Source organism: Orbicella faveolata, unplaced genomic scaffold (assembly GCF_042242905.1).
Source record: "Orbicella faveolata isolate gen_17 unplaced genomic scaffold, um_ofav_v1 contig_35, whole genome shotgun sequence".
Classification (NCBI taxonomy): domain Eukaryota; kingdom Metazoa; phylum Cnidaria; class Anthozoa; order Scleractinia; family Merulinidae; genus Orbicella; species Orbicella faveolata.
In genome coordinates, this window is record NW_028301564.1 from 14891316 (window position 1) to 14905981 (window position 14666).

Here is a 14666-nt window from a genome sequence, read left to right on the forward strand (position 1 = left end):
CAAAAAAGTCGACAAAACAGGTTGTTTTTGCTCTCGCTCCAATTTGCGCACGGCTACAATGCGGAAAAAGATCTTCTATGCGGAAAAAAACTCTTCGTTCGGGAACACTTGCTACGCAGGTTAATGCTGCCGAACTTTCCTCTTTTCTTTCACTATTGCTCTTTAGATTACTGTATGGGTAATACCATGTTATTAGAAGTCAAGAAGAAGCTTGACAAAATATTTTGCGTCATAAGACTATTACTTTTTTATCGACCTACAGTTCCAACCGGTCGTGATCAAGAGATATTATTCGTAACTGTTTAGTACAAGTCGAGACTCATGGTCATATACATGCATGTATAGAGACAACGGGACTTTTTCTGTCAATTGTCTCTATACCGTAATTAGACATATCACTATTAGCCTAATGTCTTTCCTTCGGTGAAGTTTTTTTTTTCCTGTCAATCTCTCGAATATATATTGACCGTGGCTGATTTCTTGACGCGAGATAAATCGCACGAAAAATTTTACCAGACATTTATTTTATTTTAGAAGCTTTTTCTGAATTATCGCGAAAATGAAGGGCGAGAAGGTAGTATGTTAGAGGTTGAGTTTTTTTTTTTTTTTGAAAGCGAATTGGCGGTTTATACAGCAAGTTCATTAGTTTAAATGAGGCACGTACTGCGGAAGACGACGTTTTTGCGTAGGTAAATGTTAGTCTGAAAGCAGCTTTAATGTGCTCAAACAATTTAAAAATGATTCTTTATCGCCAATGGCATTCGCAATCATGATAGAATACTCAGAACACAGACCATCTGACCCCTCCACCACAGGGTGCACTCCTTTTAACACTTCATTCTGTGAGGTATATTTGATATCCACAGTTTAAAAATAAACTTTGCACACATCCCTGCAATGGACTAGCATCCCATTCTACTCCAAGTTGCTTCGTGCTATGGAGGCCGGAGATACGTGCCAGTCTGATGAGTCACCGGCCTCGAACGGAGCTTGAACCCTGAGGCCGAGGAACACTTTTATATTCTATTCAGCTTCACAGCTATTGTGTATTGATATTTGAACTTGTGAAAAGAAGCAAGAGCATTTTTGAGTCTCTTCCTGTCAGTGAACTTCCTGATGAGGTTTTCTGCCGGATCGTGATCAAATGAACATTGTAAATTGAACAAAACTTTGTTTTTAAAGTGATTGACACTTAAAGTATACATCCCTTCCGATATTAAAGCAGTTAGTTCTTCTGTTGTTTTTCATTTAATGCTAAATTGAGAAATTAAAATCGTGCGAAGGCTCACCATTAGGGTTGATAAATGTTTGCACAGCCGCTGGTGCTGGCAATAAAGTCTTATGCACGCGGGGGAGCGCTACGCACGCAGTACGAAAGAGTTCAAACTAATTCATAAGCGTCACCGTCAAGTCGTTTCAGTAACAAAGCAGTCAACGTAAATCCCAAGGGATAAAGAATGGATAACGGTAGGAATTCGACTTCCACCATCGACAACACTGAAGCGCTCACTAAAGCCTCCATCTGCATATTTGTTTTAATCGCGTCGCTGATTGAAAACATTATGGTTCTCGTGATCCTGAAGAAGAATCCTAGACGGAGAGTGAGGTCTGCCAACAGCTTATTTATCGCGAACATGTCAGTAGCTGATGTTCTCTTCGCTCTACAGAATATACCGCATTCATACAACTATATTGTTCTTGGCGGTCGATGGATTGTTCATGGAAATGTTGGAGTGATTTTATGCAAGATCGATATATTCCTGTCTCTGATTGCCATGGTAACGGGGAATCTAACTATTTTGGCGATTGCCACTTATCGGCTTTTTGTTGTGTATTGTCCTCTCAAAAAAATCATCACTCGTAGAGTGTGCTTTTTCATCATTTTCCTTACCTGGCTTATTCCTACGCTCTTTGCCTTCCCCATGTTGTTTTACGCTGATTTGGTGAGTGATAAAGACTTCACAATCTGCAGTCTGACAGATGTCCAAGTTTTGAAAACATGGTATGCCGTTTTGGCGGGAATTTTCGCAACAACACTTGTCGCCATGCTGGCTTTTTACACTGCCATCGGAGTAAAGCTCTGGCGTCGAAAATTTCCCGCCGACATAATCGGAGACGTAAGGCAAAGAGCTCATCTAGGAAGAGAGAAGCGAAATCGCGACATTTTAAAGATGCTAATAACTCTAATAGTCGCATTCTATGTTTGTTCGTTACCGATTATAACCCTGCAGTTGTCGTTAGCTTTTGGATTCTATCAAGTACTTCAAGTGCACCACGGTCGTTTTATCGCTATTCTTATGCTCTTCCTAAATGGTGTAATTAATCCCATGATTTACGCCAAATTTAACGAGAGATTCCGAGATGTTTTTAAGGGGGCTCTGCCAAAGTGCAGATGCCCCAAGGCTGTTGTTTACTCCGTGGGTAAAGATTGAGTGGACGCACGTGAGTAACAGACCGCCACTTGGTGCCGGTCGCAGCTGAGCTCTGTTCAAAGCAATGTCGCCTCGAACTGATTAACTCATTATATACTGCAAAATGTATGTTTAGTTATCATCGTCGTTTAATTCCCTATTCATTTCTAGGTTTTATATGCTACTAAGACTCAATTAAACTCCCACATGACACTAGAAGGGCCACAAAATATCGCACGCATCAATGTAGACCCAACATGAAATATTTTACGGTTCTTCATCCAGGAGCAAAAATTTAGAATTGTCTACCAAACAATACGTTGCTTAAGCAGACTAGGGACCTTAAGCAAACCACGACGACGACGGCAACGACACCAAACAAAAGTTTTAATGAGAAAAACATTAGCTGTGCACGTGCGTTATAAATCTTTGTACATTTCTTTGCCGTCCGCTGTAAAACAAGAACGTGATATGACCAAGTTCTGTGTAGTCTGAGGAACGCGCACGACGACAGCAAATTTTTCGTTTTTCCATTTGGAATTGAACGCTTTCGTTGCATATTTAGCCTGAGCACGTTCTAAGAGCCATTGGCCTACTGAACAGATCAAGACAATTGCGAATCTCGTTGGTAAAATATATATTCATTTTTGACTGGGCGTCGTCGTCGTCGTCGTTGTCGTTGCTCAAGCTCCCTAATATTATAATGTGTGATACTCTGATCGGTTTTCAAAAAAGGTTACACAATGATTTTCTCCTATACAATTAAATATTCAGACTCTATCATAGCAGGAATGCCTTAGAAGGGGGAGGACCCCCTTACATAAGCTTGGTGGTTTCTGGAGGTCTCCTCGCCATTCCTTTTGTTTGTTGGTTAAATGTTGGATATTATTTATCATATATTAAGTTATCATTTTATTTTAGCCACATATCGGTCTTTTAGATATTAGCCTAGGGTTAGGGCCATTAACAGACGACGATCGAATAGTATCCCATGATGCATCTCGTTTAGTCTTATATTATCACTTCGTACGTGACGTCATCATTTATTCCACGCTCTCGCGATGAAGCCATAGTTCTTTTACACTTGTCTGGATTCCGTGGCTTCTGCTTTTAAGAGTAACGAGTTAGTTTATATTCAATGCGTTTCAAAGGAGAATTTTGCCGTTACAGTGAAGGGTTTTACTTGTGTTTCGTTGGTCTGTCGAGAAATACATGTAAGCCATGTGGAAAGCATGAACGAACGAAGAAGAGCTCTCGTCCCTGTGGTTGTTGTGAATTCGCCTACGGACGAATTATTCGCTGGGGTAAGAAGCACTGTGCTGATACGAATAAGTTACCACTGGTATATTCTCCGGAGAGAGGTTAAGGGGTTTTCTGATTTTTCTCTTGACATCTCTTTTCCGCTTTTTAGCAGGCTTGTTCCTTGTTGTGCCGTTTGCTACATAACATCTCTTGAAGATGACGGCTCCATTGAATTATTGAAATTTACGAAGTTAAACACTCCTTTATTAAGGCTAGTTATCACTGCTGAGCATTTTGCAGTTTCGGAAAGAATGATAACCGAAAAAAAAAACCTTCGAAAATAATCATTTTGACTCTAAAAGATGACCAAGCTCGAGAATAAAGCGCCAAACGAACTGAGACTTGAAGCAGACATTCACACACGCAACACTGGTATGTTACGAAATTTCAGTCCACTTCGATCGCTTAAAAGGTCACAAACATGTGGGTACTTCTCGGTACTTCTTTGCCAAAAATCATTATTATGTCTATACTTTGTGGCGTGGTGGCCAAAAATCGAAGACATCAAGATACTGTGCAAAAAAAAGCGAATATTCATGGCCTTGTTACGGGTCAACGAACACTTTGTGATGCGAATAGTCACATAACACAATCAAAGACAAGAACATCATAATAAGGCTGCGCTCTTAAACACTTACAAATCATTATAATCGTGTCAAAGATTTAAATAATGCACTTTTCTTACCTTTTACTACAATAAAAATAAGAAATAGACCGCGGAGAAAACCACGCTATTTCACGCTGAAATCCATGATAACTTCGATGTTGCGTCACGTACGTAGAAAATTGCATCATGGGATACTATTCGATCGTCGTCTGGGTCATTAATAAAATAATTACAATTTCCTCAAATGTGATTGGTCCATTAACTGCTTTATTTTTCACTGATCAATCTGCAAAGTTGTAATCGGACAGTTGGTTTTAATCGGATACCAATTTGTGGGTGTTTGTGGTGTATGAGCCGTCAAGCATTTGACAGGATAATTTAACGCGATAAACCAGATCACCAACCATATATGGTCAGGTTAAAAAAGTTTGAATAGTTGATATTACAACCACAGGCTTCGCTGTATATGCATCGCACGAAATTCGATCAAAGAGCAGGTGACGCGAAGTAGAGCATGGCGGCAAATCCATGTTCTGTTCGCCTCTATAGATCAAATTCGCCCACCATCGCTCGATCCGAGCCAAATTTGATTCTCCGTGTTGAGCGAATGGCTTCATAAATCACGAGAGTTCATCAAAAGTGATTCCTTTCCGTTTGAGGGTTGTCCAATACACCCAACTATAGTCGATTCGTGTTTTAAGTCGACGATTCGACCAACCGGATGTCGATTCGAGGAACCTCTTTGATGGAATCGACACGAGTCGTCTCTCTTGCTGTCGGTTCGTCATACCGGAAGTCGATTTGCGCGAGACTTAGTAAATATAGCGCATCTGGGCTTTGAGGGTGGGTTGAAAATGTTGTCGATTCGACTCGATTCGATCGAATCGACACGAATCGTATCCCTTGCTGTCGATTCGTCATACCAGAAATCGATTTGCGCGAGACTTAGTAAATATAGCGCATCTGGGCCTTGAGGGTGGGTTGAAAATGTTGTCGATTGGACTCGATTCGATCGAATCGACACGAATCGTGTCCCTTGCTGTCGACTCGTCATACCGGAAGTCGATTTGCGCGAGACTTAGTAAATATAGCGCATCTGGGCTTTGAGGGTGGGTTGAAAATGTTGTCGATTGGACTCGATTCGATCGAATCGACACGAATCGTGTCCCTTGCTGTCGATTCGTCATACCGGAAGTCGATTTACGCGAGACTTAGTAAATACAGCGCATCTGGGCTTTGAGGGTGGGTTGAAAATGTTGTCGATTGGACTCGATTCGATCGAATCGACACGAATCGTATCCCTTGCTGTCGACTCGTCATACCGGAAGTCGATTTACGCGAGACTTAGTAAATATAGCGCATCTGGGCTTTGAGGGTGGGTTGAAAATGTTGTCGATTGGACTCGATTCGATCGATCGTGACGAATTGTATCCCTTGCTGTCGATTCGTCATACCAGAAATCGATTTGCGCGAGACTTAGTAAATATAGCGCATCTGGGCCTTGAGGGTGGGTTGAAAATGTTGTCGATTGGACTCGATTCGATCGAATCGACACGAATCGTGTCCCTTGCTGTCGACTCGTCATACCGGAAGTCGATTTACGCGAGACTTAGTAAATATAGCGCATCTGGGCTTTGAGGGTGGGTTGAAAATGTTGTCGATTGGACTCGATTCGATCGATCGTGACGAATCGTATCCCTTGCTGTCGATTCGTCATACCAGAAATCGATTTGCGCGAGACTTAGTAAATATAGCGCATCTGGGCCTTGAGGGTGGGTTGAAAATGTTGTCGATTGGACTCGATTCGATCGAATCGACACGAATCGTATCCCTTGCTGTCGACTCGTCATACCGGAAGTCGATTTACGCGAGACTTAGTAAATATAGCGCATCTGGGCCTTGAGGGTGGGTTGAAAATGTTGTCGATTGGACTCGATTCGATCGAATCGACACGAATCGTGTCCCTTGCTGTCGACTCGTCATACCGGAAGTCGATTTACGTGAGACTTGGTAAATATAGCGCATCTGGGTTTCAAAACTGGAACAAAACAAAACCAAAGAGAGTACAAAAGCGGCTAACTTGCGATCTCTAAAATGGCAGCCACAAACGTTGCTAACAGATCCAGATAAAGGAGTAAACGCCTGCATCATACGTGTAAACCGTTAACGTTGGCCATGTGCTAACGAGTTATAGAATATATGATTTGCCGAGTTCTCATGTTCACGTGTTATAAGTCGAGATCTCGTGTTACTAAGTCGAGATCTCGCGTTGTCAGTCGAGATCTCGCGTTTCTAAGTCGAGATCTCGTGTTGTAAGTCGAGGTCTCGTGTTATAAGTCGAGATCTCGCGTTTCTAAGTCGAGATCTCGTGTTGTAAGTCGAGATCTCGTGTTATAAGTCGAGATCTCGCTTTACTTAGTCGAGATCTCGTGTTACTGAGACCCAAACGAAATCGACAGTAATATTTTGGTTAGAAAAAAAGATACTCACATCCAGGTGGCCCTTACGGGCCACCGTAGTTTGATGATCCGGACAGTGTTCTAGTAAAGTGCACAAACCAGCGTCAACATTTCGCGGAAAACGCCATAACGGCCGTCTTTTTGTAAACATATATTACGAGCTTTAACTATAATGTAGAAATAAGAAACAGGTTACCAAAAAGGATTGTGAAGTAATAATAAATTAACCAATCGATCCAGTTATAAAAAAGCTTGGGCTCTGTTACCAATCGTTGTTGGGGAACAAAGCCAAAGATTTTCTAGTGAAGAAAGCACACATCGAATTGAAGAATAACATTTCAATATTACTGGATTAACATTAGGTAATTAACTTAGGTAATTTCTGTATACGCGAACAACGTGAAATTAACGTGCGCCTTCAAGAGGAATCCTGTAACCAAAGAGAGCGTGTGGTCAAAGTATTCGGCCTTTAAACAAACCGTTGGCCACGGGTGAATCGTGTGGATGGATGGATGGATGGATGAATGAATGAATGAGTGAATTAACTTTATTGAAATGCCAGTATTTTTAACCTAATGACAGGTCCTCAACCCTATTATACCTTCCGCGAGTCGACTTCCGGTGAAACGATTCCACTTTGCAAGGCCGATTCGCGACGAATCGTGCGAATCGACTCGAATCGCAACAATTTCACACCCCCAGTTATTGCCTAGCGCGAGTCGACTTCCTGTGAGACGATTCGACTTTGCAACGCCGATTCGCGACGAATCCTGCGAATCGACTCGAACCGCAACAGTTTCACACCCCCAGTTATTGCCTAGCGCGAGTCGACTTCCGGTGAGACGATTCGACTTTGCAACAACGATTCGCGACGAATCGTCCGAATCGACTCGAATCGCAACAATTTCACACCCCCTGTTATTGCCTACCGCGAGTCGATTTCCGGTGAGACGATTCGACTTTGCAAAAGACGATTCGCGACGAATCGGGCGAATCGACTCGAATCGTCAAAAAATTCACACCCCAGTTACTGCCTACTGCGAGTAGACTTCCAGGGAAACGATTCCACTTTGCAGGAAACATTCCCGACCAATCGAGTCGCTTCGTTAAGTGCCTCACCGAATCGACCGAGGTTTGTCGCCACGTTTTTTAGAACGGCAAACGTTTATTTATCATTATTTGACGGGTATCGACTTCCGGTGGTGCGGATCGACTCCCAACCTCGTTCCCAGGGTCTCTCATCTTACCGCCCCCTGGAGCGAGCGAAGAGGGCGGTAAGATGAGAGACCCTGGGAACGAGGTTGATCGACTCCGTGCGAATCGAGTCGAATCGTTAAGTACCTCACACGAATCGACTCAAGTTTGTAGTCACGTTTCAAGAACGAGGAACGTTCATGTATCATTATTTCACGGGTCTTGACTTCCGGTGGTGCGGATCGACTCCGTGCGAATCGAGTCGAATCGTCAAGTGCCTCAGACGAATCTACTCTAGTTGGGTGTATTGGACATGAATGCATCATGGATCCATCATGATCATCGTGGTGACCTGGATGCCGATAAAATGCAGAATTTCAAGCCATCGAAGCTCGAGATATTTTTCGGCGGAGAGAAGCGAAAGCCCAAAATACTTCTACTTTCACAGACTAAGTGATACGCACCTTTTTGTGAAACGCTCTTGGGCAAATTTGCTAAACATAAAAAAATTGGTCACACTTGGAAAAATTAATCACACTTGTAAAAATGGTAACAGTTATAAACATAGGCACGCAAGGCGTGCAAGAGTTATTTTTTTGTGTGAAGTGTCGGAGATTGGAGCATTCATGGTACAGTAATGATTTGGTTAATTTGCCAAGTTTTTTGGTTGCGATGTTACATCGGTCATGGTAAGATAGCTGAATAGTAAGCCATAAAATGTTTGACTGAACAAACTACAGTAATCTGACACGTCTTCAGATTGATGTAGATACCATCTTATTTTCTAACAGGCAATTTGATTCGTTCTTTGATACAACCCGCACTATGATTGGTGTGACACGTGCACATGCATAACTCCATCACTCACTGATCACATAACCCCTCCAACCCCTAAGAGGAATTTTTGGTCAAAAATACTCAAGTTAATTTAGAGACTTTTTGGCATTTTATACGAGTCGTAAGTTTACCTTTTTATACAACACAACACTACTTCACCGAAAATAGAAAGAAAGAAAAAAAAACCTCTGACACGTTGAAAGTCTGATTTAATTAAATTGCACTTTAACTTGGTGCCGCGCAGTCTTCAAAGAACATTTGGACAGTTTTCATACTTTTTACCTTTAAAAATATCGTACTGAAATGAATGTCATCAAATAAAACTATTAAGCTGCTACTGCAGAGACGTAAAAACCGTCCAGAAATGAAAGCTTCTTTTTTGTTTAATATCCTGGAAACAACAGCCGATAACTTGTCAGCTCTAATTGAATTGACTCCCACAGAAAAAACAAAAGTGTTAAGTTACCATTTGTTACTAAAGATAACAAACATCTCGTGGGAATGAGTGGTGACGATTCGTCCGCTCTAATTCAATTTACTCCCTTGTGAAAAACAAGAGTGTCAAATTACACTTTGCAACTAAAAAACAAAAATATCTCGCTATATTTGGATGCAACAAGAACAAAACAATCGTTACCCGCACATACTATTGTAAATGTTAGAACTGTTTCAAACCTTAAGTCTCGTCACCTCTAAAACATGTCCTAAGAACTAGAGGCGACGATTCGTGACCCCTAATTGAATTTACTCCTTATGAAAAACAAAAGTATCAAGTTACCTTTGTAACTAAAAATAAAAATATCTCGTTGCATATGCATACTACTAACTCATGAACTGTTTCAAACCTGAAGGCTCATCGCGTTCATTTAACTAAAATCCTCAGCCTAACCCTCATAAAATGTCGAAGTAAACCCAATATTTGAATACTTCCTCCTCTTTTATAGAAGAATAAATATGACCGTTCTGAACTATATCGGGATCAAATCTTCTCACATACCATTTACCTTTACAACAAGAAATTTGATTGGCTGTTTATAGTAGATCCAATCTGATTGGTGTGACATACATACATCTCTCACTCACTCACTCACTCATCCATTGACCCGTCCATAACATACCCGACGCGCCGACTAAGAGGTATTTTTTCTACAAAAAAATAACTCAAAAATGAGTCACATCTAGAAAAATGGGTCACACTTGGAAACGTGGGTGACACTTAGAAAAAATGGGACACACTTGAAACAATGGCAAACACTAGGAAAAATGGGTCACACTTGGAAAAATATACCACACTTGGAAAAATGGGTCAAACTTTAAAAAATGAGTCACACTTGAAAAAATATGCCACACTTGGAAAAAGGGGAACACAGTTGGAAAAATTGGTCACATTTGAAAAAAAATCACACTTAGAAAAAAGGGTCAAACTTAGAAAAGTTGCATTTGGTCACCCTTCATTAAGTGGGTAAGACTTGGAAGAAAGGTTCACACTTGGAAGAAAAGGGGACACACCTGGAAAAAGGGTTAAACTTCGAAAAATGGGTCGGACTTGGAAACATGGGTCACACTTTGAGAAAAGGGTCACACTTGTAGAAATGAATCAAACTTGTGAAAGAGGGACAGACTTGAAACAAAGAATATCACACTTGGAAAAATGGGTCACACTTAGAATAAACGGCACGCAATGCATGCAGAAGCGATGACGTTTTAAAAATTGTTCCTAGAAGATTGCAACATGAGCAGACAAACTGATTCTTAAACTTTTGGGTTAGAAATTTTAGGGGTTTACATTTAGGGTAGTCCATTGGTGGTTCATTCAAGTAGTTCATGTACCAGGTCCATCTTGTTAGTCCATGTGCTAGGGGTCAGTGAAATGTACCAACCCAAATAAACAGCACTCAGCTGAAAAGTTCCTCTCTCTGAAATCAACACCTTATTATCTTTAAAGGTATTTGGCAACGCTAATTACCTTACAGAAAATTCATTTGTTGTTAACCGTACACTTGTCATCAATGAACAGTCGTATTGTCTTTACCCTGACATAACTATTATCGATTATTTCATGACAACCACTCTTTCGTTGACAGAAAATATAAAACAGCACATTTCCAAAACTTCATAAAAAAACTGAAAACTGCAAATGAATCGTACCCTGACTTCATTATCATTACTGTAAACTGTATGTTTCAGTGCTCATACAATGCTCATTCAATTCACTTCAAGACTGGCAAAAGTACAACTGCGCTACCAATCCGTAAATTTTCTGTAGACCCTTCAGCTATCGCGTGTGCGACTTGCTTGTCTATCTAAATTTGTATGTATGGACGATATGTTCTTATTACGAGTTTGCCAGTGAGCGCAAATTTATCCGACACTGTATAAACCAAAATCAAGCCCCAAATCCTCGTTTAAAAGCTGAAATTAAAAGCACTCCGCTGCTCCTACAAACAGCAAAGGAAACCCGCAAAGGAAACCCGTAAAGGAATGTTACTCTCTCTGAAATCGACACCTTATTATCTTTAAAAATATTTGGCAACACTAATTACCTCACCAGAAATTAATTTTTTGTTTTAACTGTATACTTGTCATATCGATTAAAAGCAGTCTGCTGATCCTACAAACAGCAAAGGAAAGCCGCAAAGCCTTTACCTATCGCTTGTGTGACTTACTTGTCTATCTAAACTTGTATGTATGGAGGATATGCTCTTATGATGAGTTTGCCCGTGAACGTAAATTTATCCGATACTGTTTAAACGAAAATCCTCCCCTAAATCTTCTTTTAAAAGCTACAATTAAAGGAACTCCGCTGAACCTACAAACAGCAAAGGAAAGCAGCAAAGGAACTCCCAGAGTGCATTTCGCTTCCATAGGGGGATAAATCATACGGACATAAGCGCGACAAACTATGCAAAATCACTATCCAAAGGAATGCATGCATGCCAGCATAAAGCAATGACGTCACACAATACGCCATCGCTTAAAAATGGGTCACACTTGCAAAAATGGGTCAAACTTGGAAAAATGGGTCACACTTAAAAAAAAGTGTCACACTTGTAAAAGTTAGTCAAACTTGTAAAAGTGAATCACTTTGTACAAAAGGGTCACACTTGTAAAAATGAAGCACACTTGTAAAAATGGAACACACTTGGAAAAAAGGAGCGTAATGGGTGAAATGGGTCACACTTTTAAAAATAGATCACACATGGAAGAACGGGCAGGGGACACACTTCGAAATAAGGATCAAAGTTTGAAAAATGGGTCACACTTCGAAAAATGGGTCAAACTTCGAAAAATTGGTTAAACTTGGAAAAATGGGTCAAACTTGGAAAAAAGGGTCACACTTAGATAAAAGGATCACACTTGTAATAATGGGTCAAACTTTTAAAAATGTAACACAATTGAAAAAATGGGCGGTCACACCTGGAAAAACGTACGTCTTTTGGAAAAAAGAGTCACTCTCGGAAAAATGGGTCACGCTTGGACCAATGGATAACAATTGGAAAAATGGGTCACACTTCGAAAAAAAAGGTCACACTTGTAAAAACGGGATTCACACTTGTAAAAATGGGTGAGACATGGGGAAATGGGTCTCTTATGGAAAAAAATGGTCACACTTGTAAAAATGAGACACACTTGCAAAAACGGGTCACATTTGGAAAAATGGGTCACACTGAGGTAAAAGGATCACACTTGCAATAATGGTTCAAACTTTTAAAAATGTAACACACTTGAAAAAATGGATAACACTTGGAAAAATGGGCCACATTTGGAAAAAGGGGACACACTTGGAAAAAAGGATCAAACTTGGAAAAATGAGAATTACTTGGGAAAAACAGGTCGCACTGGTAAAACTGGGTCAAACTTGTAAAAATGAGACACACCTGGAAATAAGGACACACTTGGAAAAATGGGTCACTCTTGGAAAAATGGGGTCAACCTTGGAAAAATGGGTCACACTGGAAAAAGAGTCGCACTTGAAAAAATGAGCCACACTTGGAAAAATGGATCACACTCAGAAAAGTGGGTCACATTTAGAAAAGTTGGAAAATTTGGAAAAATGGGACACACTTGTAAAAAAGGGTTCATACTTGGAAAAATGTGCCGCACTTGAAAAAAAGGGCCACACTTGTAAAAATAGGTCACAGTTAGAAAAAAATGGCTGTCTTATGAGAAAAAAAAGGTCACAGCTGGAAAAATAGATCACACACAAAAAGAGTCAAGCTCGGAAAAGTGAGTCACTTGGAAAAATGGGTCACACCTAGAAAAACGGGTCACTTTTGGAAAAAATGTCACACTCGCAAAAATGGGTCACTTAACAAAAAAAGGGGCTCACACTTATAAAAATGGACCACACTTGCAAGCAAAGGTTAAACTTATAAAAAGGGGTTACACTTGGAAAATAAGGGCTCTCTTATGGAAAAAAGAGGGTCACACTTCAAAAAATGGGTCACATTTGCTAAAATAGGTCTCACTTATAAAAGTGGGTCACAATTGGAAAAATGGGCCGCACTTGGAAAAACGGGTGTCTTTTGAAAAAAAGAGTCACCCTCGGAAAAGTGAGTCACGCCCGGAACAATTGGTAACAATTTGAAAAATGGGTTACACTTCGAAAAAAGGAGGTAACACTTGGAAAAAAGAGATTCACACTTGGAAAAGGGGGTCACACGTATAAAAATGGATGAGACACGGGGAAATGGGTTTCTTATGGAAAAAAGTGGTCACACTTGTAAAAATGCTTCACAATTGGAAAAATGGGTCACACTTAGAAAAGCTGGTCACAATTGGAAAAATGTATCACACTTCGAAAAACGAGTTACACTTTGAAAAAAATGGGTCACTTATGGAGAAAAGTGGGTCACACCTGGAAAAATGGGTCACACTAGGAAACAATGGTGGAACTTGTGAAAATGGGTCGCACTAACAAAAGTGGTTTACACTTGAAAAAATGGGTCACACTTTGAAAAATGAGTCATACTTAACAAAAGGGTCACAGTTGGAAAAAAGGTGAAACTTCGAAAAAGGGGTCACACTTTAGAAAATGGGTCACATTTTGAAAAGTGGGTCACACTTGGAAAAAAGGGTCACACTTGGAAAAATGGGTCACACTTGGAAAAAAGGGTCACACTTGGTAAAAGGGTCACACTTGTAAAAATGGGTCAAATGTGTAAAAATGGGACACTCTTGGAAAAAAGGGTCACACTTCGAAAACTGGGTTACACTTGAAAATTGAGTCACAATTGGAAAAATGGATCACACTTAGTAAAGTGGGTCGTAATTGGAAAAATTGGTCACACTTGGAAAAACGGGTCACTTTTGTAAAAAAGAGTCACAGTCGGAAAAATGGGTCACACTTGGAACAATGGGTAACATTTGGCAAAATGGGTCACACTTCGAAAAAAGAGGTCACACATGGAAAAAAGGATTCAAATTTGGAAAAAGGGGTCACGCTTGTAAAAATGGGTGACACATGAAAAAATGGTTCTTTTATGGAAAAAAGTCGTCACTCTTGTAAAGATGGTTCACTTTTGCAAAAGAGGGTCAAACCTGTGAAAGGTGGTCACACTTGGAAAAATGGATCACACTTGGAAAAATTGGTCACACTAGGAACAAATGGTCACACTTGTAAAAATGGGTCATTTTTTGAAAAATGGGTTACACTTGGAAAAAAGTTACACTCTTGGAAAAATGGATCACACTTGGAAAAATGGGTCACGGTTGAAAAAATGGGTCACACTTAGAAAAGTGGGTCACAATTGCAAAAATGGATCACACTTAGAGAAACGAGTTACACTTTGGAAAAAAAAAATGAGTCACTTAGGGAAAAAAGCGTGCCACACTTGGAAAGATGGGTCACACTTG

At 40.4% G+C, this 14666-nt stretch overlaps 1 protein-coding gene across 1 annotated transcript; it reads left to right on the forward strand.

Annotated features, from left to right (window-relative positions):
* Nucleotides 1–1203: 1203 nt before the first annotated feature.
* Nucleotides 1204–4565, forward strand: LOC149103434 (QRFP-like peptide receptor). Its single transcript, XM_089272873.1, has one exon. It carries the CDS (start codon nucleotides 1458–1460, stop codon nucleotides 2430–2432), a length of 975 nt encoding a protein of 324 aa, XP_089128999.1. The 5' UTR covers nucleotides 1204–1457; the 3' UTR covers nucleotides 2433–4565.
* Nucleotides 4566–14666: the final 10101 nt, after the last annotated feature.